The sequence below is a fragment of the Echiichthys vipera genome, assembly GCF_963691815.1.
Source record: "Echiichthys vipera genome assembly, chromosome: 18".
Lineage (NCBI taxonomy): Eukaryota > Metazoa > Chordata > Actinopteri > Perciformes > Trachinidae > Echiichthys > Echiichthys vipera.
In genome coordinates, this window is record NC_139843.1 from 16,089,918 (window position 1) to 16,116,930 (window position 27,013).

The 27,013-nt window shown below is 41.5% G+C and overlaps 1 protein-coding gene across 1 annotated transcript in view; it reads left to right on the forward strand.

Moving 5' to 3' along the window:
- LOC310960574 (cytohesin-3-like) overlaps positions 1 to 27,013 on the forward strand; it is a 32,570-nt gene that overhangs the window by 3,479 nt on the left and 2,078 nt on the right. The window contains exons 2-12 of the mRNA XM_083932300.1: positions 11,276 to 11,358; positions 11,760 to 11,824; positions 12,803 to 12,869; positions 13,018 to 13,136; positions 15,611 to 15,691; positions 15,806 to 15,918; positions 18,112 to 18,260; positions 18,395 to 18,506; positions 22,769 to 22,845; positions 25,074 to 25,145; positions 25,249 to 25,403. Coding sequence (XP_083788426.1) covers positions 11,276 to 11,358; positions 11,760 to 11,824; positions 12,803 to 12,869; positions 13,018 to 13,136; positions 15,611 to 15,691; positions 15,806 to 15,918; positions 18,112 to 18,260; positions 18,395 to 18,506; positions 22,769 to 22,845; positions 25,074 to 25,145; positions 25,249 to 25,403 — 1,093 coding nt within the window. The remainder of the gene's footprint in view (positions 1 to 11,275; positions 11,359 to 11,759; positions 11,825 to 12,802; positions 12,870 to 13,017; positions 13,137 to 15,610; positions 15,692 to 15,805; positions 15,919 to 18,111; positions 18,261 to 18,394; positions 18,507 to 22,768; positions 22,846 to 25,073; positions 25,146 to 25,248; positions 25,404 to 27,013) is intronic.

Consider the following 27,013-nt stretch of genomic DNA (forward strand, 5'->3'; position numbering starts at 1 on the left):
TAAAACACTCTGTTTTAGCACCTGTCTCTTTAAGCCCCCCTCCCGAAAAAAATGTCAAAGCCATTTCTAGGTACCTTTCAGCTCTGTGTCTGTAAGTCCATACAATGACAATCTGTGCTTTTTGCATGCAAACAAATGTGCACATTACCCTCATGTGTGTGCATTAGGGACTGTGTTCGCGTGCCTGCATGTACGTACAGTTACAGTATGCCTGCAAACTGCACAACATATGTTCAAAGTTGGGGCTATAATTCCTTCTGCACCAGTGAACCGGAGTGAACAGATGCCCTGAGAATCTTTAGCATTAATGAATGGTATATGAACAGCTAATGCTCCCACAAGCCACCACTCAGGCTGAATCAGTATGTGGGGAGCTGCGTTTGGGTGATCAGAGTTACTGATTACAAACTGAGGAAGGGATGGTGAAGTTTCTGAGCTGAAACGCTTTTTGTGGAACAATAGAAAATCTGTCATTTCAGTAAGGGACATCATTATTAGAATAATGGTGGAGTTGAAGCAAGAGGAGAGCAGCCTGCACATATTCCTGAGCTGAACTTATCTACACACTGAATGGAACCATAAACGATGCCACTGTGCATTATTTGCGGGACGGAGCTGCAGCGTGGAATTCATTAGTGCATGTTTACTGCACTCGCTAATCAGAGTTGGCGCTTCTCTGCTCTTTACTCGCCACAGAGGAGACAGGGCCTGGCTTCAAAATGGCTGAAAATCAGCAACAGGCTTGAAATCCTAAGTGTTTTTATTACTCACATGTCTATTTTTAGCATCATTGTATAGCTGGATGGAGAAGTGGAAAGAACACAGAGGCAGAATTTGGCTAGAAAGCTGTGCACGGAACGGCTGGATGGAGGCCATGAATTTTAACACTTGGCTTTCTTGTATTTTCTCTTTTATCATAGCAGCTTTGTGATGCTGCAGTCAAGGAATAAATATGGGCTGAGTACACGGCTGTTTTGGGAGTTTGGGGTATTAGGTACTTAAACTCCTAAATTATTATATTAATTAATATTACCATTGAAAAATGTCATACTCCTAAATAAAGATGTCTGTGATGACTGAGACTAAACAAAACATGACTTGTGCATTCAGACGCCACAAAATGCTCTGCAACGTTTGTTAATGGGGTTTCCTTGACCATATATCCTGTGTGAGTGTCGTGATAACCCCAGTGTCAATCAGCACTCTTCTGTCTATCTGACCGTGGGAAAAGTTAAATGGAAAAGGCCTTTCCTTCAATTCTTTCAGAGTGTGCGCTAAAATAACAAATCGTATCTGACTGCAGCACTTACTGTTATGTCTGTAGGGGCGTTTTTAATTGTACTTAAGTTAGTGTCTGTGCGTAGTTTAATGCCATAGCTTTCCGTTTGGAAATATCTCCCTTAGAAAGAAAAAAAGTGCGTTTCTCTCCTGTATTTTTGTTAATTATCTCCCCAACCTTACTGGACACTTGACTGTATGTAATTATTTCATATCATGTTCACCCCAGCAGGCATGAAACCCAAGCTGAGGGGACTTTTCAGGCCCAACCTGAATCAACATACTGAATGTGAGATTTCTTGGCGCCAAGTGTTGTAATTTTGAGGGGGATTAGCTTGTAGGAAAGTTGGTGTGATTAGGGTACAGCCTTTGTTGTGGCTGTAGGGTGAGCGTGTGGGAGGACATCAGACAGTCACGCGGGGCGAGCTGCGGCTGCTTTTTTAGCTATACTCAGTCCTCCGAGGCTGGCTGGCTTAATGTAAGTGATTGGTGCTGAAGGGCTAGACAGCAGCAGAACACAGCTCAGACAGATGCATATCTCTCTGCATCTGCATGTTTCATCAACCTAACCTCTCCCTGGAGATGTGCTGCATGTGGAATCTGCTTATAGTTAAAGTGTATTAGAGCTGAAATGATTAGTTTCTAAGTTGATCAACTGAAAAAATACTGACAAAAATTACTGATGAGAACTAATTTGTCGTTCCAGCCCCTCAAATGTGAATATTTCATGGTCTTCTGATAGTAAACTAAGAATCTTTGGGTTTTGGACTGTTGCTGAGACAAAACAAGAAGATGTCCACAGGGAGGTTGGGAACTTGCGATGGGCATTTTTTTGCAGCGGAACAGTTGTCTTTTCAAGAATGAAAAGTAAAGGCATCGCAGAAACTTCAAGTAAACTCCAACCTTCCATAAATGAAACAGCTATAAAACAGAGATGTAGTAGAAAGTTTTAGTGATGTTTGTATTTCCAGTATCAAGTATTTTCCCTCCAATATTAGTTTTGTATAAGAGCTGGGTAAAAGAGACCTGTGTATCATAAGGGCATAGACTATGATATTTCTAGCTACAGTAGTTTAGCCAAAAATCAGTTACACTGTTGTCCAGACATCAGTAGTTAAAGTAATAGTTCAACATTTTGGAAAAGATGCGTATTTGCATTGTTGCTGATAGTTAGACACGAAGATCACTTTTGTGTCGTTAGGCTAATATGAAGCAACAGCCAAGTGACTGATAGCTTAGCATAAAGACCGTAAATGAGGGAAACAGCTAGCTATATCTCGTATCCACCCAACAAGTCACTGAAAGAATCTGGCCGCGCAAACGGCAACACCTCAGTTAGCAGCTAGCTAACATTAGCTCTGAAGGTTAAAAGACAGGCTTAGGGTTACATCTCTATACTTATAAGGTTATAACGCACAAGTTCAAATATCCAATACTACCGATACTTCATGGTGATAAATATGTGTATCTTAAGCTATATCACCTTTTAAAAGCCTTTACGTTCATGTGGACATCTTTCATGCTTCACATTTGTTTTATTCACCTGGCTGGAGAAAGAATTTACCTTGAGTATAAAAACATGGAGCTGCAAGCTGGATTGAATACACCACTTCCAAATTTCCTGCAACACACCAGTAGCCTGAAACAAACGTCTGCAATGTTTTAGGCAAAGAGTGTCTTTTATGTGTGTAGACACAGATGCCAAAAAATGTGCTAAAATGTACTCTTTACAATCTCGCTGGTTGACCCGGCAGGCAGGCTGTGTCATTTAAAAGGCTTAAGGGGAGATTTGGAACAGAACAGAAATTCATTTTGACTGCCAAGATTATGGGTTTTGTGGTGCAACATTATAAGATTAAACAAAACAGTACAGTATACCGCATGCAACAGACAACAAATACACAAATACACAAACACAGACAGTGCTGGCGCGTGGTGTGCAGGGATTGAGCCGGAGCTTGTAACAAACTGCACTACTTAAGTGTTGAGAGAGAGAAGACTACATATGGACCTGATTAGGACAGACTGGGGAGGCTTCCCGACATGTTCCCATCACCATGGTAGTGTGTGTGTGTGTGTGTGTGTGTGTGTGTGTGTGATACAAGACATTGTAAGGCAACATCTCTGCTGTTGTGAATAGAGGTACGCCTTGCCTGGAGTTATTGCTCGGAGCTGTCGAGCGGGGAAGCTCTTTAAGCGCGAGACAGTGAGCAGATGGGAGACAAAAGGAAAGCAAATTAAATGAGCTGGAGTCAGGGAGGAACACAGGCAGACATTAAGGGCAGCAGAGATGTACTGTGTTCGAGTAATCCACACCTAATGTCAGTGGAAGGAGGGTTAAGAGAAAGCAGACAGAGTGAGGGAGGGGTGAGAGAGAGAGTCTGGAGGGAAGATGTGTGTTTCTTGGCTTCTGGCTCAATAGAAATGGAACGCCGCTCCAACGCCCCGCTCGTTCTCACCTTAATAACACGTCCTGGCGTTCTTTCATTTCCTGCCCTTTTCTCCCGATCAAGTATATTTTCCCTCCTGTTCTGTTTCAAATAGACTTGGTGAGGACAGAGCTGTCTTTGATGCAGCAGGTAGCCATGATATTTAACATTATGGGTATTTAATATGACCTATCTATAAAGAACTGAGCTTAGAGCCAATACCAAGAGAGACAAATTACATTAACTTTGTGGGTGCTTTTTTCTGTTGTTATGATCAAAGGTTGCTCTGGTCTTTTTGTGAATTGGATAAGGGTTGACCGCCAAAGTCAGTATTTGTGCAGGCAGCCACACAACCATCACAGGAACATCCTGAACCTTTGAAACGACACAGAGATACACGTCATTGTCACCGGAGCTGCATACTGAAAGGTTTGACAATCATCCAGGTTGACCCTCTCCTGATGTCTGCGCATCGTCATTATCACCGGAGATATCAAAAGTTATTTCCTCCCGTTCATTGTCGTGTTCAAAATGAATAGAACCCAAAACAGAAATCAAAATTGCCTGCTAGATATCTATCACAAAAAATGCAGGTGAGCGTGTTTGTATCAGATAAAGCGTTATGTTCATTCTGCTTCCTGTCAATCACCTGACACTGGCAGGAAGCAACAGCAGCGCCTGGCAGGAAATGATCCCTCAAATATATGTCGCCTTTCACAATATATTGTCACATCCATGTCTTGCATCCCTTGTCTGTTGAGACCAGGATTATTTAGAGTTAGGTTTGTGAAGCATGAATTTAACAATAAAAAAAGCAAGGGGATGCCTAAACAGTCCAGCAATAGCTATGATAGGTTGTACTTTGATCTAAATGCTAAAGTCAACAGGCTAACATGCTCATAATGACAATGCTAACTGATGGTCAGCAGTATAATGTGTACCATGTTCACCATCTTACTCTACAGCGCCTTTCTCACTGGCTTTTGTCTGTAGTCTGAATTCATTCTCAGGACAAATAACCGCAGTAGTCACAGGCTTTTATCAGCTCTAGCTCTGATTGGCAGTAATGGAAATATGACGGCCGGTCGTGTGTTGATGGTAAACCTAGATTTACGAGACTTGCTTCCCGATGACCTTTACTAACCTTAGGTAACCATTCAAGGTCGATGCTTAACCTCAAACATTCTGCAAGACTTTTTCTTGGGTTACCCACTAGTCATGACCATGTAACCCGGGTGGATCGGGTGGACACACTTATTTTACAATTAAATAATCGAATCCCCATTCAAGTTAGCTGGAGCGCTAAAGGGAAGTGGAAGTCTCTACTGCCGCATGCTCTATGGGCCACGTAACGCACAAGTAGTGCTGATCATCTGGGTATTTTAAGTAGAGATGCACTATACATTTTTTTTCGATCCAATCCGATACGATACCTGGACTGAGTGTATCGGCCGATACCCAATACCGATCCGATACCACTGTTGAATGAATGAATTGTATACCTGTCCATGTGAGTGAAGGCATCAGGCTTGACGTTAACGTTTTGCCTTATTAACAAAAGGTAACAAATGAACACAGATATAAATGCACTTAATATTTTTTGTTAACAAATGACAAAGTGTACATTAGTAACAAAAATAACAGATATTTTAGAATGGAATATAAAACCCTGGTGTTGCAAACATAGAATTGAATAGACTAGATCGCTGTAACTGTATTGCTTTGTATGATACTTAATTAAAGAGAAATGACTGGATCAGAATGCTGGATCGGCCTCATTCATCCGATATCCGATCCAGCTAATTAATCAGTACCGGAGCCGATATCCGCTCCGGGATCAGATTGGTACATCTCTAATTGAGATGCACCGATGTGGCAGTTGAACTTTTTGGCTTCATGCGCCACTGAGCAACTTGTATAGGAATTAACGGGGCTCCGCCTCAACGTCTGCATCCATGATACCTCCATACTGGCAATGCACAAGGAGTCTATCGCCTAATTTTAGCGTGTTTTGACGTGTTTAAAAAACCTGCATGTACACGCAAAGTGGGGTGGAAAAGGGGTATACTGTATCAGCCACTTTTTGTTGAACTTTAGATGTTTTTGTTCCGTGAGAGAATAAAAGTGAAATAAATGCAGTATATTAATATAGTTTATAGACTAAACGTTTACAGCTTCCCTCTAAATTCTGCATAAAACCTGGCTGATCATCTGAAATCTGTTGCAGTGAGAGGATAGGGAGCCACTCGGGCTTCACTCAGCCTGTGAAAGCCCCTCATCCTGCCCGGACGCCAGAAGAAACAGCATCCATCTAATTCATTCTCAGGCCGATCAAATCATCAGATTATGGTTACTTTGGCCGCCAGCATATGGCAGTGGAAGCCCCTCAGATTCTGCTGGCGATGTTCATCGAATCAAATATTGACATAGTGCTGATGCCGAGCAGATGTGTGATATAAAGAGGACATCGTGTGCAGACCACCTCCTATGCAACTACCCACTCGCACAAATGCACTCACAGCAGGAGGTCCTTCCCCAAAACTGCAGATTAAGCAGAGCAATCAGCGAGAGGGCTCTTCAGCTCCCTTTAGCCCCAGATTCTCCCTGTGACCCCAGATGTAGTTAAAAACAAGAATCCATATTAGCTCCCCTAATCGCTCTTCTCACGCAACAGCCAAGACTGAATTATTACTGAACAGGCTACAGCATAGAGAAAAATAACTTTTTCATACAGTTTCAAAGGAGGATATCTGCCTATTGAGTCAAAATGTGCTACTTGTGAAGGAATTGTATTAATGTGTGATGATGCTAGTCTCCATAGTAGCCATTTCATTATAGTGTGACCATTTTATACTCACTGCATACTACAGTATGTCCAACCTGACTCCGCCAGATGGATTGATTCGCATGATTCTCATTGCTCATCAAATCCATCTGGGAACTCTCGTTTAGAGATCTTTTGGGAAGGGACGAAAATACTGGCTGCTGATTGGATAAACCATCTGTCTATCACCAACATATGGGCCTAATAAACCAATCAGATCAACAAAGCATGTGTAACGCAAATTTACGGATAAAAGGTGCCCATTCCATATTCCAACAGAAGGGTCCAAGAGAAAAAAGTGTTAGCGAGTGGCTTGCTCGATAGCTGCGCTCATCTCATCCGTGGAAGCCGCCATGTTGTTTACAATGAACAGTCGCTTCTTGTTGCATCATACTTAAACTCGCCTCGAAACCAACGCTGATTGGTTCGGTCGCTTGGCAAACTTGGCAGACTGATCTGCGAGTAAAATACAATGGAGCTTGCAAGATCAGGATGGTCTCACGAGGCTATACTATGACAGGCATGTACATCCTCACAATATCATCACAATATATGGAATCATAACCCCTGTATCATGATTCATATTGCAAGATTCCTCCCAATACACAGACCTAATGTCAGTGGGATTTTAAATGATGTTTTCTTGTTTTTGTAACACTGAACGCTGTTTCAGTTCTCCTGCGTGCATGACCTTTCACTGGCTGTGTCGTGACCTCCTTCACCTCCTCACATTGGCCTTTGTGCTGATGTCCTAGCATTCCCGCTCTGTGGCTCAGGGCCAAAGTGCCTCTCCGCAGACAGCTACGCCAGACTATCTACTGCTGCACATACTGTCACATAATGTCATCACTTTGGCAAAGTAGGTTAAAGGCAGGCAGTGGCTGGTCGGTGGCAACATCTGTGTATACGCTGTTATACATCACACTTCCGCTCTAACAGACTCGTATTGGGCTCACAGAGCACGGCGGGTAGGGCGAGCATGTGGGATTAATGCCAGCTGGCCTTAGTGTGTATGTGCTCATGTGCGGCTCTATGTCTGTCTGTCTGAATGTATGACCCCGGCTTTAATACAGAGCATGTCTTCGTCTACAGTTAGAGGGATTTAGGGCGGCGGGTTTCAGATTAGAGTCCGGATCCAAGAGGAAGTTTCCCTTACCTTCCTGCTTCCTTGCATGTGTCCCAGTGTGCTGCAGGGGCAACCAGGGTAACAGGGTTATATCTATATTTTTTAAAAGCTCATCCACTTTAAAAAGGCATTACAGCCGTTAAAGTCGCTACTTTAAAGCCAATAGATCTGAACAAATCCTCTCTCACTCACACGAGTCAGTGAAAAATGGGACTGCAGCCAGTGTTAAGTGAGCGTGGGATTTTCACTCTGAGCTCCATGCACTCTGAGTACCTCACAACTGGTGTGAACACTGGTTCTCGAATCACTTCTCAAAGCTTATAAATGTGTTTTTTTCTTTCTGTCCGTCCTTTCTAACAAATGGCTTAAAACGTATATTGATATGTGACCAAATTAAACATGGCGAAAGTCATGATACTGGCTGGTTTGTGTGGGTTTGTGTGTGTCAAAGCATCCTAGCATTAGTTTAAATGCCATCAAAGCCTTTGGTTTCAGTGGGTGGCCAGGGACAGTTGTTAGTTTTGGGTGTGAAGAACAGCAGGGGATTTACTCCTAAAAGTAGATTTTAAGGGATTTGGTTTTTAGGGAGGGGGGGAAATTACCAGAGCCTCTTGTTCTGTGGTGCACATGTTGGAGTTTAAACCCTTTGGACCCTCTCAACCCACCACTCAACTACAGTGGATTTCTGAGCTTCCATATAGCAGATTTATTTTACTCACAGAGGTTCAAGTGGTCTAGTTTTCTGCACGCACAAATTGACCTCCCAAGGTCAAATGTTTACTAAGAAGCATGACTCAAACTATAAAGGATTTTAGTAGATTACCATTCAAGTGTGGCTGTGTTTGCTTTGAGCCGATGTGGAGGAAGACCAGCCCCACGACGCCCTGCGCCTGCTGAAGACAGTGAACTTGTTTCCTGAATGAGTCATAGAAGGTCACAGGGGGAGGTGTGTTAATAATGTAATTGATGGACCACCTCTGTAGAAGAGCCCCCCCCCCCCCCCCCCCACCACTAAACAAGATTATCTTCTGGAGTAAAGACCTTACCTATGGTTTAATAGTGATCTCTATTATCAAATGTATGATTTGAAAGACATACATTACAATATAGAATACAGTGAGCCCTGGATTGGAGGATAATAGCATAATATCAGTGCTTTTTCATTAATGGGGGTCGGCTTTTATGAAAGGGAGCATCTTCTGCTTTACATTAGATTTGTAATGAATCAAGATTGTAATCATGCACACTGTTGCATCCACTGAAAATCTCCATTAGCTAATGCACGGCCTCAAGGCAATTGGAAAACATGGAGCTATCTGCTGCTTGCTAATCTTCTTCCTTCGAGCAACATGTTCAAAAAGACAAAGAGGGCATTAGGCATTTTTTTCCATTATTGATTCATCTGCTGATTATAAACGACTGGTTTGGTCTATGTGAAAATACAAAATGGCCATCACAAAATATTGCTTGTTCTATCTGAGCAACGATTAAAATGTTTTAAGTAGCCTAGTAAATATGTTAACTATCATAAAGACAAAGACAAGACAAAGAAAACACATTTTCACAAGTAGACTTTTTTTGTTCAATAGACATGCTAGCAACGTGCAAGTAATAGCATTGAGCTAACAGCTAACGTTGCTATGCTAACATGCTCATTATAACATAGCTACAGTGTTTCCTACGTCCAAATACTTCATGTTTTCTTTTATTAATCAGCTTTTTAAAACCAACACAGATAGAATACATCAGTAACCCAGGCTTTTTCAAAATGTCAAACCTTTTTTCTTTTTAGATTATTTTTTTGGCAGTTTTCAAGCCTTTTATTAGATAGGACGTACAGGAAATGGGGTAAGAGAGGAGGAGACATGCAGCAAAGCATGCTCTTTCTTGCCAAGAGTTAGATGACAAGATTGCTAACCACTCTCATGTTTGTCCTTTAAATATGAAGCTACACTCAGCAGCCGTTAGCTTAGCTTAGCATTAAGACTGGAAGCAGGGAGAAACTGCAAGGTTCGTTATCCGAACACAACAAAATCTGATCAAACAAGATATAGAGATAAGATTTACCCTCAGACTGAGGCACACTAGCTGTTTTCCCAATTTCAATCTTTATGCAAAGCTAAGCTAAGCACTTGCTCACTCTTGCCTTACTGGACCTATAAGAGTGAAACAATTTTCTCAACTAGCTCTCGGCAAGAAAGCAACTAAAAGAGTATTTAGATAACTTCCCCCTGGGATTATTAAAGTATTTCTGATTCTGATTTCAATCTTTTGCTTCAAATACTAACCTTTAAACCCCAGCGCAACAATTTCTTCCTTTTCCCCCGTGGTTAACTTCTGTTGAGTGTCCTGTAGGACAAACGGACAGATGCAGAAAGCATTCCTCAATTAGAAGATTCATTGTGGAAAACAGCCTAGAAACTTTTAAAGAGCACTAATTGGCTTCCGAGCCACATTCACAGCACTCGCAGTTGTATTGCGTTAGGGCTGCTGTGAGGTGAGCAACAATTATTAACATCTTTATGTTTATGCTCTCAGTCGTGCATTTAAATCCCCTCTCTTGTCTATTAAAAACATTGCCCATAGAGGAAATTCCTCAGCTGTTTCTCCTGTTGTTTACCTGACCCTTATCACGGTTCTTCAGGATTACATAACTAATTTAGGATGCCTCTTTTGTCTCAGTGTTAATGTGAATACCATGTATAACAATACTCCCCTGAACGCAGCTCTATTACAAGCAGTTGAATTAAAAGTGGGCTGAATGCTTCCTCTTGGGCCCAGTGACCTTGTTTTACTTTAATACCTGTAAGGGAAAACAACAACAAGCTATATCTCCTTTAGCAACATGCAAGCACAAAGCTGCGACTGTGATATCTGATGTGCCATTTTCCTGTTGAGAGATTTCTGTTTTCTGCTTCTAAGCTGGCTTAATGAAGCGAAATCGCAATGCCCAGGATCTCTTTGCAGCTGAAAGATGAGGAAAATTGAGGAATAAAGTGTGCGTGGGGAAAAGAATGAAACAGAGAGAAAGACAGAGAGAGAGAGAGAGAGAGAGAGAGAGAGAGAAGTGGGATAAAAGATTAGAAAACAAGATTGAGACAGAAATAGTGTAGAGGAGGGGGGAGGAAACATGGAACAGAAAGCGAGTCATCCTCCCCTCTTTTCGCCTGGAGCTCTGAAACCCTTGCGGCCGGGGAATCAGTGTTAAATTAGCAAATTCACTTTTAATGAAAGAAAACTTAATCTGGATTGGTTTTATTAATAGAATTTCCCCCTGAGCCAAGTAGAGACGGAGGGTAGGGGCAAAACACTTTCAAGTGGAATAATTAAGACCCTTCGCCTTCTCTCTGTCTTTGGTTAATTAAGACGAACATGGAGGCTCTTGATATGTGTTGCTGCAGCTGAAACAAGTCGAAACAGTCAACGCAGCATCACAAGGAGGATGAATCGCTTTTCAATCCTCCATCTGTGCTTGTGACCTTCTTAACAACTTGCGGGTGCTAGATTGGATTTACTTCTGTTTTCTCCCATCTGCAGTGAGCTGAGTGCGTATAGCGATGTGAGCTGTGTACAAACGAGGGTTAAAGTCTGCTGTGTTTCCTCCGTCATGTGTTTCAGTTCCTGAGGATCTGTCCCTGGAGGAGAGGGATGAGCTGTCAAACATTCGACGCAGGAAGAGAGAGCTGCTCGATGATATTGAGGTGCGTGCGAGTGTGTGCACACACATACTGTATGCTTATGTTGATCTTCATCTCAGCAGCTGAAGCCTCTTTTTATTAGCAGTGCATTGTAACTATGGTGATAATCTCGCCTCGCTTCCCTGGTGAATGTCTTGTACTGTACAGATCGCATTTTATTGTTGTCAGTAATTTCAGACCTTTTAATTATTTTTGCATATCTACTGCAGCACTGTAGGTCTATTTGCATGCTGTAAGAAATGCAAATAGACCTGCAATACATCTTTACACACAAAAGTAAAGCATTTTTCTCTGCTTAATTTACAATGCATTCTCTGTTGTCTTCATGCCTTAAAGCTTTTTCCTCTACTTTATGCCATTTTAACTTAAAGAAAGAAACCAACTGTCTCACTCTTTTCTCTCAGAGGTTGAAGTTTGAGATAGCAGAGGTCATGACGGAGATCGAGCAGCTGACGTGTGTCGGAGAAAGGTAACTAACTAAAGATGAGATGCTTTTTTCATACTGCACCAATGTAGCTTGCACTGTTCATGTGAGGTTTACATCTCTAATATATCAGTAAGTATTCAACTTATGAAGACAAAACTTGAACACTATAAGTTATAAGGCTGATGTATTGCATTGCAAACATTGTACAGATTACTTTATACTTTATAAAGGCATTTGACTAAAAAATATTATGACACCAGACCAAGGTAATGCCAGTCTTTACAATGTTCTGGTAATTTGGATATTTTCACATATTATTTATACCTTTAGTTCAGTAACATTTAACGACAGTAGTGTGCACTGACGTTTCAGAGCCTTCTGCACACTGGCAGCAATAAATGTATATAAGCCTGTGGAGGTGCTGTATAAATACTGAAAAAGTATCAAAACGCTCAATCCACAGAGAAATGCACACAGCCCATATTTAGAAACTGTCTATAGACGAGCCGTCGGGACTTCTGTACGGTTGTGATGTCACAACTAACATTGTTTTTTAGTTTTAGTCATAAATAGCCTGTACCAGAATTATGGCTCTTAGTCGACTTGTTGCCTTTATCTTTGTTCAGTTTGGGATTTCCATGTTAGGTCAGAGACATCAAAGGCGGACTCATTACATCACAGGTGTTAACTGACATAAACATAGCTGGGAGGGATGTGACTTTATATGCTAGCAATATTAGTTTGTCACATCTACCTGGTTGTTTGTGTAGATCAAAGTCAGTGCTCAGTGTCACATGTTTTTCAGATTTATCGCAACCACGCACACACGTACACACACATGCAGTATAATGGGTAGAACAGATGTGGCAGGAAGTAAGATTCTCAGTTGTGACTATAATAAAGTAAAATGTTTTGTTTGACAGTCAAGTACTTGACAATCTGTTGTTTTTCAGTGTTGTTTAGGGGAAATATGTGTAGTAACCCCAATGAAATCTCTACATTTTTGTTTCTGTGTTGCAGTAAAACATCCCAGAGAAACAAACAGATCGCTATGGGCAGGAAGAAATTCAACATGGATCCAAAGAAGGTACCGCGTGTCCTGTAACAACCTCCACTGTCTCTGTAGCCTTGAAAGTGATGACTTTCTTCTGGCGTGAAGAGCAATCCTGTCATTTTCCATCATCCATCGTCAATTGAGATCAATGGCCATCCTTTTTTCTCCTTTTCTCCTCCAGGGAATCCAGTTCCTGCTGGAGAACGACCTCCTCCAGCACACTCCTGAAGACATCTCCCAGTTCCTCTACAAAGGCGAGGGCCTTAACAAGACCGTCATTGGGGACTATTTGGGCGAACGGTGAGACAGAGCATCTATCAGGCTGAATGTCCTCCTAACATGAGATTTATCCTCCCTCTGTGATTAAAGAAGGACATTATGGGCTGGTTGTATTGATGAATGAGGGAGAGCATGACCAACCCCCTTCCAACATGAATCTTTGAGTCAGTGTGGGTGTCTGTCTACCCATGTGGATATGGTGATAAAAAGGACCATCCAGCTCCTCACATCTCAGGCCAGACTGCTGGATAATGAAGAAGAAAGGAAGTTCTGCAGCCAGTGAGATGGATGGTGTTATCTGAGGGTGAGATTAGATAGTTAAACATACTATATGAGGCATACAGGGACAAAACGCACTGAATCCCAGACCAGGAAAAGGAGCTGCAAGAGACGGCACATCAAAGGTTTAGTGTTCCACATTTATAAGGCACAAACCGCAGCTTAAATAATCATTCATCGTTATTTAATTTGAAATCACTATTTTGAAAAAAAGTTGTTTGAATTAAAAATGTTTTGAGTTCAAGTATGTGCACCACAGAAAAAACACCAGAGAAAATCCTGTGGCACTGTAAAGTAATCATCAGTGCTCTTTTTTTCTTACATGTACATTACGTCCATTCTGCTCCTCGTTATCCTCAGTTGATAAAACACAAAGCAACGATTTAACCTATAATCAGTTCAACTTCTAATCTTTCATTTGCTGCTCTGAACCTCAGAGTTTTTACATTTTAATATAAACTCATCATCGAACAGGAAGTGATGTATCTAATTTTCCGGAAGCAGTGATGGTGCTTTGTTTTATAACCCGTTTTGAAGCTGATACCAATATCGATATATTAGTTTAAAAATGTGATCATTATCTATCAACCAATAGTCTTAAACATTTTTGATAGTGATCCCTTAAAATTTTTATGTACTGCAATTTCTTATCGGCTAACACCTTTACTAAAATATCTGAAATAAGACAATGTTGAGCTGGCCAATTTATTGATCTAACTCTATTTTATTTTGAATAAAGTTAGTCAGTATTTATACCTGCAAAATTTTGTGTTTTTAAAGAGAGTATAGAAAGAAAATGTAGCAAAATAATTATAAACAGAATGTATAAAAGGTAAAAGAGCATGTAGTTTATGTGTTGCATAAAAAAGAAGCTCATATTTGACAAAAGTATAATCTTATGAAGAAGATCACCGGGAGAATCACATCACCTACAGTCTGTGTCTTCTTACCTGAGTACAGCTGCTGATTGTGAATCAGTAGACAGATGAACAGACAGGAGCAGAAACAATGAAACACACAATTAATGTGAATGAGGCTGGAGGTTGCGGAGAGGCGGGACTCTGGGGACTCCTCTTGTTGGCTTTATTCACGGAGGATCATCATCAAAGAGGCCACCTACCCAGCGGAAATCACACTAAACACAGGCCGAGGGTTTACACTCAGTAATTATCACTAATTGAGCTTATGCAAGGAGCTGGAACCTATCATTACATGCTGAGTAGAGATGGAGATGAAGAGGGGGTGGAACAGGAGGGAAACAGAGAGGAACATGTGGAAAGAAAGAATAAGAAAAATAGCCAGAAGGAGGATAGATAGTGGGAGATGTATGCAGGCTCAGCGGGTGATTGACTCCTAAATTACGCTACCTGACCTCTTTATTGTTCCTGTATAATTCAGCTCTGTTTGTCACATACAATATATACTGATGTCACATTGAGAAATAGAAATATACAAACAGCAGGCTGCATTCAAGATCCTTTGTAATAAATGTACCTATAGCAATAACCTTCTATATAACCCTCATAGGACAGGATTCTTTTCATTTGTCTGCAGATGCCAGTATAGACCCCCCAAGTCCTCGTCCAAATAAATCCAAGACTGTTATTGCTATAGAAGTTTATTTTTTGTTTACTGTAAGCCAGTGCTCTCTGTACTCTTCTAAACCTTTCCACAAAAAAAACACAACACAAAACGCTAAGTCTAAAAATTCCTGGCTTCATTTGAACAATACACAAAACAAAGACGATATGGGATCAGGATCGTGGCCCCTGGCGTACAACAAACATGATCAGAGAAGCTGTGACCGCAGCCTGAGAGCAGCTGTTGACTTTTCCACCAAAACCCCCTCTGATGGTCAAACAAACCTCTGACAAAAAAGGAGCCTGTGTCGGTTTGGTTTTAGCTGTTTTTCTTCAGTCAAACGCTCCATTTCCCCCCTTTGGAGTGGAGAAACGCTCAACATCGGCCAGCTGTTTAAATTGCTTCCAGGCTCCACGCTCAGCGCCCGGTATGAATAAAGTTACAAACATGACAGGAATGCTGAGAAACAGGAATTCAGGTTGAGAAATACTCTCATGGAGGAAATATGGTTTTCTCCACCCTGTCTTCTTCACAATGTGTTCAAAGTGATCTTACTTTTAAAAAAAAGAAAAAGGAATGGCTCAGAATAGTATTGGAAATCTGATTTTCTCATCTGAATTATTTTTTTCCACCAGGGACGACTTCAACATCAAGGTGCTGCAGGCTTTTGTGGAGCTGCACGAGTTCGCAGACCTCAATCTAGTCCAAGCACTACGGTACAGCACCACGATAAACTCAAATATTGAGCAGAAGAAAGCTGCAACATCTGTGTCATGTGCACCACGAGGCATCACAAATTAAAGCCCCCTTCCTCTCCCCTCTAATTGTAGGCAGTTCCTGTGGAGTTTCCGACTGCCAGGTGAAGCCCAGAAGATCGACCGTATGATGGAAGCGTTTGCGTCGCGGTACTGCCAGTGCAATCCCGGGGTCTTTCAGTCAACAGGTCAGACACAAAGCAGGATTAACTGAGTGGTCCCCAGCCCTTTTTTTGCCACATGTTCCCCCACAGATGAGCCTGTCAGTTGAGCTCCAGAGCCCCCTTCACTCCTCACTTGAATCGATTTTGAAATGGATTTCATTTATGGGTATTTATTATATAAAAGTGACTATTGTATTGTTTTTTTTCCATACAAATTAACAGTCAGTGTTAAGGTGTGTTTGAGCTATTTATCAATTTCAGGTTAGCTAATTATTTCTTATTAAAGTACCTATAGATAATATATCCATTATGGTTTCGCAAACTATTTAATCCATTACCTTTAGCTAACTATTCATTACTTTTATTTTAGTGTTACTTTAAGCTAACCATTTAATCAGTTACCTTAGTTAGCTAAGCTTTTAATCCATTACCTTCATCCGTACCCCTTAATGGCGAACCCCCCTGGGATATATAAAGGCAAAGTGTGAAATCCAATATGTCGGACAAAGTCAATGCACTGATAAGCAGTTCAGCCTAATGCGCCAACAGAAGTACTGCCTGAGGGTCTAGGATGCACTGAGTGATGGCCTGTTTTTTTATTTTTTACAATGCATTTCAATCATTAAGCCATAAGAGTTACTGTAACTAAAGCTCAATGAGGATTAACTACAAATCACAGCTCACTGCAGCAGAAGAGTTCAGAGTCAACAAGCAGCAACAAACAAGGGACATCCATTATTCAAGAAAACCTCAACCTGGCTGAGTGATACATGGTCTTGTGATAAACAAAGCCTACAAATACAAGAGTCATTCAATAATTAAAGAAGTTATAGAGCAACATATTGTGTACGAGATCTTTGAGGGGCATGCCTGAACGCTCCAAGTTTGATCAATCGGCTTGCCTGCTCAGGTTTAGCGTATTCAAGTTTGATCAAATAAAATGTAATAAAGTACGGTGGTTATGCCACACGCAAGGGTTTAAAATAACGTTTTTAAGATAGGGAGCAACAAGCTGAAAGTCTGTGCATAGTCAGGCATGCTTGTGGGTGCAGGGAAGAACAGCAGCTTAGATCTGTGTGTGTTTCAGCAACCGCCCATAAAAACATGAAATGATCCGGGATCTCTAATCACCAGTGGAATGAACAACCCGTCTCCGTGCTTCACCGTGCTCATTCGGTTTTTCATTACTCTGTGACATTCCTCTGGCAGTTAGCAGCACATCTTGCCCCGTGTTACAAACTGTTTGCAAAGCGCCTCTTGTTTTTTAATAGAGAATGTGTGTTAGCGGCTAGACAATAGGCAGTGTAGGACAGCCAGGACCAAAGTGTGTCAGTGAGAGGAGTCAGACAGAGTGGAATGAATGATTCATTTACACGCAGCCACTGGCCCGTGTGTGTCTGAACATTAACTCGTAGTGGAGAGACTAAAGCCCTGCCTCCCCTTGTTACTCTTTATCTTACTTATTCCCACACGCTCACACGCACACACACAAATGCAGTACAAATTCAGAAAAAAAAAATGAAAACCCCTGTCTCAATGCACTAGTAAAATAACATTTCCACAATTTTCCACGGTCTTTTCTCTGTCTATTTCTTGCTAGGACAATATGACAATATATGTATTATGTATATCTTTCTATATTGTTTCTATAGAAATGTTTGAAAACCAGCTTCTGGACTGTGTTACATCAATATTTACATCATTTGGACGACGCTTTACGTTCTGACACTTGCACGTTATGTAAATTTTGCACTAAATTTCTTAATAAAATTAGAAAATACTCAGTACTTTTCATTTGTCAAGTATTTAATTCACATGAGAGTTTACAATAATAGGCTTTGCCATGTGGTTATTTCACATAAAGAGTGTATTGAAATACCAGAAAAAATGCTATACTATGATATATATCGTTATTTAGATATAAATTCTCATCCCTTCGGACCACTAAACATTCTTAACAAAAAAATATAAACTACCTTTAGAAAAAATAGGGCTCTCTTTCCACAACACAAAATGTCACCGTATGCTGATGAAGACATCCTGTTAAATATAACCGTAAACCCTAAACCCTAAAATGTTACCACACATTCTAAAAACAATATGGTTAAACATCTAATGTGCAAAGTAAATGTCCATGGTAGAAAATGAAAAATAAAACTTTGAGAAATTGGACTGTACATATTTTGATCTATTCGAATCCCTTACTGTTGCTCTCAGATACCTGCTACGTGCTGTCGTTTGCTATCATCATGCTGAACACCAGCCTCCATAACCCCAACGTCAGAGACAAGCCCCCTGTGGAGCGCTTTATCTCCATGAACAGAGGAATCAATGAAGGAGGAGATCTGCCAGAGGAGCTTCTCAGGGTGAAGATTTGTCTGTTTTGTGTGTTTGTTTGTGTGTGTATGGTGATTGATCTCTGTCACTGCTCTGTCACGCCTACTCTATTTCCCTTACTGTTCACCTTGTTTGATTAATAGTTTCCCTCCCCTCTCTGCAGAACCTTTACGACAGCATCAAAAACGAGCCCTTCAAAATCCCAGAGGATGATGGAAACGATCTGACGCACACATTCTTCAACCCCGACAGAGAAGGCTGGCTCTTAAAGCTTGGTACGTGCATTTAAGTAACCTTGATTATGTTGATTTATCATTTGTCCTCAACATCACTTTGATGAGCAGTGTATGTTTGTGCATATCAATTTTATGATTGGCTTTTAGGCGACTATATTGGAGGTCGACACCTCTTGGGCAACAATAGCTGATTGTGTTACTTAGAAATTGTCAATTTCAGTGGATTAAACATTAAGTCCCTGTTCATTCTAGTATTAACATTCTTACAAGAAGTGTTGGGAGGTATGTTGACAGATGTCATGAGCTGATGCTAACACCAATTTTTGTATTTTTATTTCCTGTTTTTGCTGGTTATTCAACCCCAGGTGTTTGCCAGCTGCTAAACATGAGCATGTTAGAATTGTCATTGTGAGCATGCTGATGTGAACATTTACTGATCACACTTTAGCCTCACAGAGACGTTAGCATGGCTTGTTTTTAGCTGCAAGCTCTGCATTGGGGGACAAAACTGTGCATCAACACCACACTGAAAATTTAGTGCATATAGGACACATGTTGGCATTTTAAATGACGCTCTGACTTACAGTTGTAATTTTCCCAGTGTGAACACACAACATGCTTGAACCCCTGCTGGCTAATTAGCTAGTTAACAAAGTCATGTTAACAGAGCTGACTTTTCTCAAGAAACTGGTGTTTACTAAGTCACAGATTGTAAACCTCTGCCTTGTAATGTTAGTAGCAACATTAAATAGCACTACAACATTTTTTTAGTTAGCTCATGATTTCTCACGCAGCCCCATTTTTGCCTTAAATCTGTCTACTTTCATAATGGTGCTAGATAAGGTTGCCACAACTGCGAAGTGTCTTTTCTTTCCTCGTCCGTCATCTCGTGTATACTCCTCTTCGTTTGGTCTTGTATGGTCTCTCCTCTCCTTCTTCTCCTCTCACTTTAAGCATGCTCCTTTTTGTGAATACACTTTCAGCTTCTCTCTCTCTCTCCGTCTCTCTTGGCATGGGGGATCTCTGTACTTGTGATGTCTTTCAAAATCCTTGTGTGTTTTTTGTTCCTCGCTCCCTTTTTTCTAACCTTTCACCCTTTCACCTTTTTATTCTGTTCTCTCATTCTGTTCTGTGATGGCTGTTCCTTCTTAAATCTCTGTATTAGGAGGTAGGTAACACTCCTTCCTCCATCCTCCCGGTTCATCACAGAGTTCCCTCACACTGGCATTGGCTGCCATTATCTCCTCAGCACACCTGGCCCCTGAACATGCTAGCCGCTAGTCATTTAATTGGCTTATTGTATTAGAGTTGTTATTGGGCAAATGAGAACAGCATCGGGATGTGATGGGTTATCTCATTCAAAGGCAAGGCGAATTGGAGGTCAGTGATCTCTCTCATTCTGCATGGGGATTGGCTGCATTCCTCTTGTGGCTCTAGAGGAGGCCGAATGACGCAGAGGGTGCGTCTCAGATGGTGCACACGCAAAGCCCAAATGTTTATCCCAAGAAGCCTCAGCAAAAATCGCCACATCCCTTTTATTATGCAGCGTATTTTCACAAAAATGTACCATGATTACCAGATAAAGAAGGTCACATATGTTAGAGCCATAAGCTAATAATTGAATCAGACACGTTGGCAACAAACCTGCATTAATTTAAGTTATTTAAGCCTCTTATTTGGAAGCAAAAATTAAGGTGAACCTTATTTTACGCTGACCTACTGTAGGCTATTTACTGTAGTTGCAGTACACGCATAAGGATGCAGAGATAGTGGGTGCTTCCCCCTTGGGATCCACTTCTGGTCAATACAAGTCATTGAATTAGCACTTGTTTATAGAAATAGTGCAAAATTTCGTGAATTGCTCTTTTTTCCATGTTTGCTGGGAGTAAGGATACCACTCATGTCTATGCTGCTATATTAGCTTAGCTTAGTTTAGCACAGCACAATAACAGAAATGGAAACGGGGAAACAGCTAGCCTGGCCCTATACAAAGCTAACAATATCTGCCTGCCAGCACCTCTATAAAGCTCACTAATTATAATGTGTTTCTTCTCCCTCTTCCAGTTTGTGCTATGCTAAGCTAATCAAGCTACTGTCCGTAATGTTAGCTTCGTGTTTGGCGTACAGGCATGAGAGTGCTAACAATCTCTCAGCTATCTCTTGGCAAGAGAGAGGAAATAAAAAGCATATAACCCAAAATGTCGTACTTTTTCTTCAAAGCTGTGCAGTCACAACATTTCATATGAGATCTTTAGCAAGTCAACCAAATAACTAAATCTAATGCTAACAAACTGCCGCATGCTTTGAATTTTTATCAAAGTAACATTACATGCATTGCTCCTACATAAATAATGTTTGCTTTCTCGAAGATTGTCTAAACAGGTCACCTCATGCTCTGTACCATATGAGACAGCCCTGCGCGTCATGCAGCTCCTGTGTAGCTATCTTCCAAACGCACATGCTCAGCTTTAGTGAATATGCTGCTTGAGTCTGCGCTGTGGGAATGCACTACCTAAAGGAAGCCTATTGTCATTCTTCTGCCTCTGTTCTTGTCCTACAGGCCTTAGTACCTCACACTGCTGCTTCTTCTCTTCCTGTACTAGCCCCTCCCCTCCCCCATTCCCATTTGCTCTCTATCCCACCAGCTGCACTTGCCACATCAGTTTAGGTCCAATTTTCCCCCATTAGTCAATTCCAAGCTATTAGAGGATTCCCTACTTAATGAGATTAGAATTTATTTTAGTTTGAATGAAGTACATGGCCTGGCCTGTCATGTTGGTCAATATGACATATTGCTGCACTGCTATGAAACTCCACAAGATCTCATTACACTACATTTTATCAACCAAAACTGAGCTGCAGCTATGCCCGAATCCATCATCATCCAGTGTGAACAGCATGTCATGAAATACAGTTATTTAGACGTATATTTCAGAAGACATACTATCTGCAGAGGGGTCTCAAAACAGCAAATCTGTTGAGGTCAGCCAAGCTTGTATTCAGAGACATAATGAAGAGACAGGAGCGGATGCAAACACTTTTTCCTGTCCTTCATTCAAACTGATGTGACCGGAACAAAGAGATGTCAAAGCATTATAACCGGACATGTCCCCGACTGGCTTGTCTCAGCAAAGTGTTCGGCATGTAAACTCGAAAACATACCATGAAATCAATATTTAGATTGCATAAATGACCAATCAGTCCGCACTATTGTGGCAGACTTCAGATTCAGACATTGAATAAATGAAAATTCTTGAGCTTAACTCTTCTAACTCCCTGACACTTGTGCACATGTATTTGCACTCCCTTTCAGCGAGAAAATACAATACTAAATGTCAGGTTTCGAGGCTGAATTTAAACATACAGCAAAGTGGGATAAACAGTCATATGGTTGATTGTAAAACTGTAAAACGTATATTTTGTATTTACCCAACAATAGTAGACTGTCTTTAAAATCCTCATTACATTTTAATGGGTAAAATGCAGCCGGTTCATCTGAAAGTAAACATTGCTCATAAATAATAAACAAAAGCGTTGGATTTTTACTCTCGCTAGCAGTATAGAGTGAGAATCTGGGTTAAGTGAACATTACATATTGATTACATCAGTAACAGCTGCTTTGTGCTCATTTTGTAAAGTCAGCAAACATGTTATTATGTAGCGCATATTGGAGACACAGCCACATTATGTTTTTTGGATTACATAGGTAAATTGCATCATTGACGGTGTAATTAACAGACAATCCACTAATCCCAAATAATCTTCTTTTATCTGGTGATGGAAGCAGATGGAGAGTCTCTTATGAGCAGATAGCATTTTATTATTCCTACACTCAGATGCTTAATTGTTTCATAAAAAAGAAAGTGTTTCTTTCACTTACATCTAATTCAAACCCTTTCTACAACAGTCGTTCTTCTGCCTCTGTTTTTTTATTCTTAAAATATCAGCAGAGACTTTTCCCAAGTCAAGCTCATAGAATCTGGTCAGACATGATGAGTGCACTCCTGCTTTAGTTGTCACGTGTATGTGGTGTGTGCATATCTGGGATTTTTCCTGGAAGGTAACAGCGTGTTGAACAGTTTTCACAAGCCCCGCAGAGCCCTCAGGCATCCATCTCTTGAGACTGGGAGGGGGTGCTGGAGGGGGTATCCAGCCTCTGATTGAGCCTAATAATGCAGGAGGGCTGATGATCAGAACCAGATGTGGCACGTGGAGCTGAGGTCTCCTGCAGGTTAGCCTCTACATGCACAAACACCATTGCCTCTGCAATTTGACCTCAAAGGTTTTATTTTTCTCCGCAGGCGGCAGGGTGAAGACGTGGAAGAGACGGTGGTTCATTCTGACCGACAACTGCCTCTATTACTTTGAATACACAACAGTAAGTTGGCGGTCTGATATGTTCTCATGTGGGACAGAACCGACTCAGTCTGGGTTCATTTGTTGTTATGGATATTACACAAATATTTATCTATTTGCAGATTACCAACAGAAAAAAAACATTTGATCTGAGTGGATTTTAAAAGAATAGTATGGTTATAAAACAAATTTGTTAATTTTCTTTTTCTTTTAGATTAGAAGATTAATACCACCTGTGCGCTAAATATGAAGCTAAAGCCAGTAGACGGTTAACTTAGCTGAGCAAGACTGGAATCAGGGGGAAAAAGACCCCAAAACAACTATATGTTAGTTTTCGTAATCTGTAAAATTTCCTGTTTCCACAAACTTTTCTAGCACATGACCCCTTTGGTTTTGTTTTTACACTTTGTTTATTTTTTGTACAGGTTTATACATTTCCAGGCTTTATGGCTTTATGCTAGACTAAGCAAACAAGCTGCCGGTTGTTGTTTCACATTTAGCCAAAAATGAGTAGCATCCATCTTCCCATATAACTAACTCTAAAAAAAGCAAGTAGTATATTTCCTTAAATTTGAAAATCTTCCTTTAAGAATCTCAATAAATATAGTTTTACATTTTAAAATGTAAAATCCAATATTGGACACACACACACAGACACAGACACAGACACACACACACACACACACACACACACACACACACACACACACACACACACACACACACACACACACACACACACACACACACACACACACACACACACACACACACACACACACACACACACACACACACACACACACATAAATACAGAGGTCTTTGCCTTCCAGCTCTGCTCTTTAACAGATGCAGCCCCTTTGACCTAATTGAACCTCACCCCAGCAATTAACATGAGGCATCATGGGAAACATCTGCAAAGTCTATGGCACACATCTGGCCCTGCTAAGCCACAAGCCAAGTGCCTCCCCCAGCCAGCCCTGTGCCTGGCACCCCATGCTTAACCCCAGAGCCCCCCTCCCCAAATCCCTCAACACACAGAAATGCACGCTGCAGCAGGGGAACACACACACACACTCATAACAGGCACACACACAGCCGGCTGTGAGCAGCCGTCCCAGGGCATTTCCTCCCCCTGCTGTGCCCCCCTCATTAGTAGGAAGATGACAGGCACGACACAAGGCTGTTCCTCAAGGTCCCCCCTCACATCTGGCCCCGCAGACACAAGAGCAGTCACTGGAGGACGGAAGATGGAGGATGTAGGGAGTGTAGGGTTATGTGTCCCTCGGGTGCTGTCCCCTGCGTGACCAGGATGAATAAAAAAAACTTCAAGTGTGGATTTATCACCTCGTCGATTTTTACCTTGATGCTGCCAGGCTCAATATAATGTAGTTAAAATACTTTCCTTTCTGCAGTGGAAATGAAAGGTGCTGCATGTCGCATCAAAACACTTCCACTGCATCAACTCTGTGACAACTTTACATTTGTGACTGTTTAAATAATAAAATCCTTACTGGGGAAAGTTTTCCTTCACCAGCCTCATGTGGAGAAAACAGTGTTGTATACATATGTTGAATACTGACAATATGAGTGCTGTGTGCTTTGTAATGAAATTGGTCATTTACGACATATTTCAACACAAAAATGACAATAAAAACAACACGACTAAGTCTCAGGTATGATGTTTACCATGTTCATTATCTTGCTAATTAGCGAGCCAGTGAGTTCTGCAGGTATTTGCTCATTAACCAAAATATTGCACACATTCAAATTTGGATCAGATGCTTGATGAAAAGTTAATTAAAATTAAAATAGTATATCAGTAGGAGATTTCATGTCTAGAAGTTCACGATTGATATGAACTAATATGTTTATTCTTTTCTATGCAAAGGAAGATTGTTCACTGGAGAAGCATATGTCTTCTTTGAATTTTTCCCACTCCTTTAGTGGGTTCTTCCTCGAACCACGCTTCAATAGCTTATAAATATGAGCAACAGCACAAGAGGCTACATGACTTCATTTTCAGCCATGAATATTAACAGGTATCACAACTGGTTTGACAACAATCTATTCTTTTATAAAGCAAAATTCAGTCGGTTTCTTCAAAGAGTGTGTGATGTTATCTGGGCTGGATCCTCTCTTCATTAATCTGTCATTGCACCTTCATTACACACTGATTTTGCCCTTAAGAGAAATGCATGTGCTGTATAAGTGATAAATTGATGCTGAGTTGTCTCTGTATGTTTCCAGGATAAAGAGCCCCGTGGGATTATTCCTCTGGAGAACCTCAGTATCAGAGAGGTGGACGAACCCAGGAAACCTGTAAGCAGCAACTCCAGTCCCTCTGAATCCATCTTCATCTCTTTCAAATTCAGGCAGTCATTTTTTCCCTCCGCGCATATTAATTGTTTGCCTGTTTCCCCAGAACTGCTTCGAGCTCTACAACCCCAACCACAAAGGTCAGGTGATAAAAGCCTGCAAGACGGAGGCGGACGGGCGCGTTGTCGAGGGAAACCATGTGGTGTACAGGATATCGGCCCCCACACCGGAGGAGAAGGAGGAGTGGATCAAATCCATCAAGTAAGGGACGCTCGTGTTAGCGTGGATCCATTTACACGGAGAGGGCACTTAGCCAACGCCGGGCTGCTCCCATGTGGGACTTTCTCATGTCTGACCTTGACTGCGAGAAACTAACTCACACACACACACACACACACACACACACACACACACACACACACACACACACACACACACACACACACACACACACACACACACACACACACACACACACACACACACACACACACACTGACAGAGCTGTGCTTAATCACAAATGTGCAGACCAGCACAGACACACACACACTCTGTTTCTCACACTTCCACACAGATAACACTCAGAGGTGATTTCTGCTCTGCTGGATAAACTCACTTCCCTTTGATTAGAGCTCAGCAAGACCATAAAGGCACACACACACACACACACACTCAGGCACTATGCCTGGCTGTGCTCTCAGAAGAAGTGTTTGGCAGCCCTTACACCTGATTTGTCATTTCCAAACGTTGCCTTGTTAACTAAGAAGGAGAGTGAGGTGCTGCAGTAAATTGGGCCCAGTGGGTAATTGATCAGCTCGCTGGTTATCCTTCACTCAGCTGCAGCTTCACCGGCAAATATGATCAATATCGCATCAGAAATCATATTACACAATGCTTCAATGCTCTAATGATCTTAAAAAACCCACTTAGCATTGATATGTGTATCCATTAAATGAAAGTGATGTGTTTTTTGGCTAAAGTTACTGGAAGTCTTGTTGAGGGTGAGGCCGATCCACGTGCAGGGAAAGTGATTGGAAAGAGCAGAGAGGTGGTCTCTTTGGGAGATTTAGTCAGTCGACTTTCAGATGACGCTACACATTTCACACTACTGTAGCAGGCCTCGGAGCTTTTAGTGCAAAAAAGCACAAGTGTGAACCAGAAGTGTTTTGGTCCAGTTGCACATCATAATGTCAACTCTCTTTCCGGTCACTGCTGGAACAATAAAGATCGCAGATTGGACTCAGCGGGACAAAGCTGCGCTGCCTCAAACACACTCTCACTTGAGTCAGCTGCTGGGGCGGCAGACTGTCCTGTGGTCGGCAGACTCACACTCACACACACAGTGTATCCACGTGGTCCCACCTGACTCATCTGCAAGGCTGGAAACTGCTCTTGTGGCAACTGTTCTGTGCGCGCACACACACACACACACACACACACGGATTAGACTGGCCACCTCAGCATGTTCTGCTGCTGGGAAGGCTGCCGGTTACTCAGCGTTATTCCCGTACCCAGTGTGTCAATGATGACACTTTAGGTTATGGAGCTTTGATTTTAACATGGAAGGCTGCAGAGAACCTTTAAGGTACTTGGCCACTAAAAAATGACTTAGCAACTAGCTCATGAACATTTTGGAGCTTTAAGCAGCTAAAGAGCCAGAAATGCTGCTTCATGTCTGCTGGATGTGTGAAGAGGCAACTGTTATCACTTATCAAAAATTGTTGCTCTTTCCTGTGGACATTTTCATTTTCAGCTTTCTCCTCTGAGACCAGGTTAAAGGTCCCTTATTATGTCAGATTTCAAATACTTGTGATTTTGTGTCTCTACTAGAACAACACATGACTCATGCTGTCTGTCTGAATATACCTGTA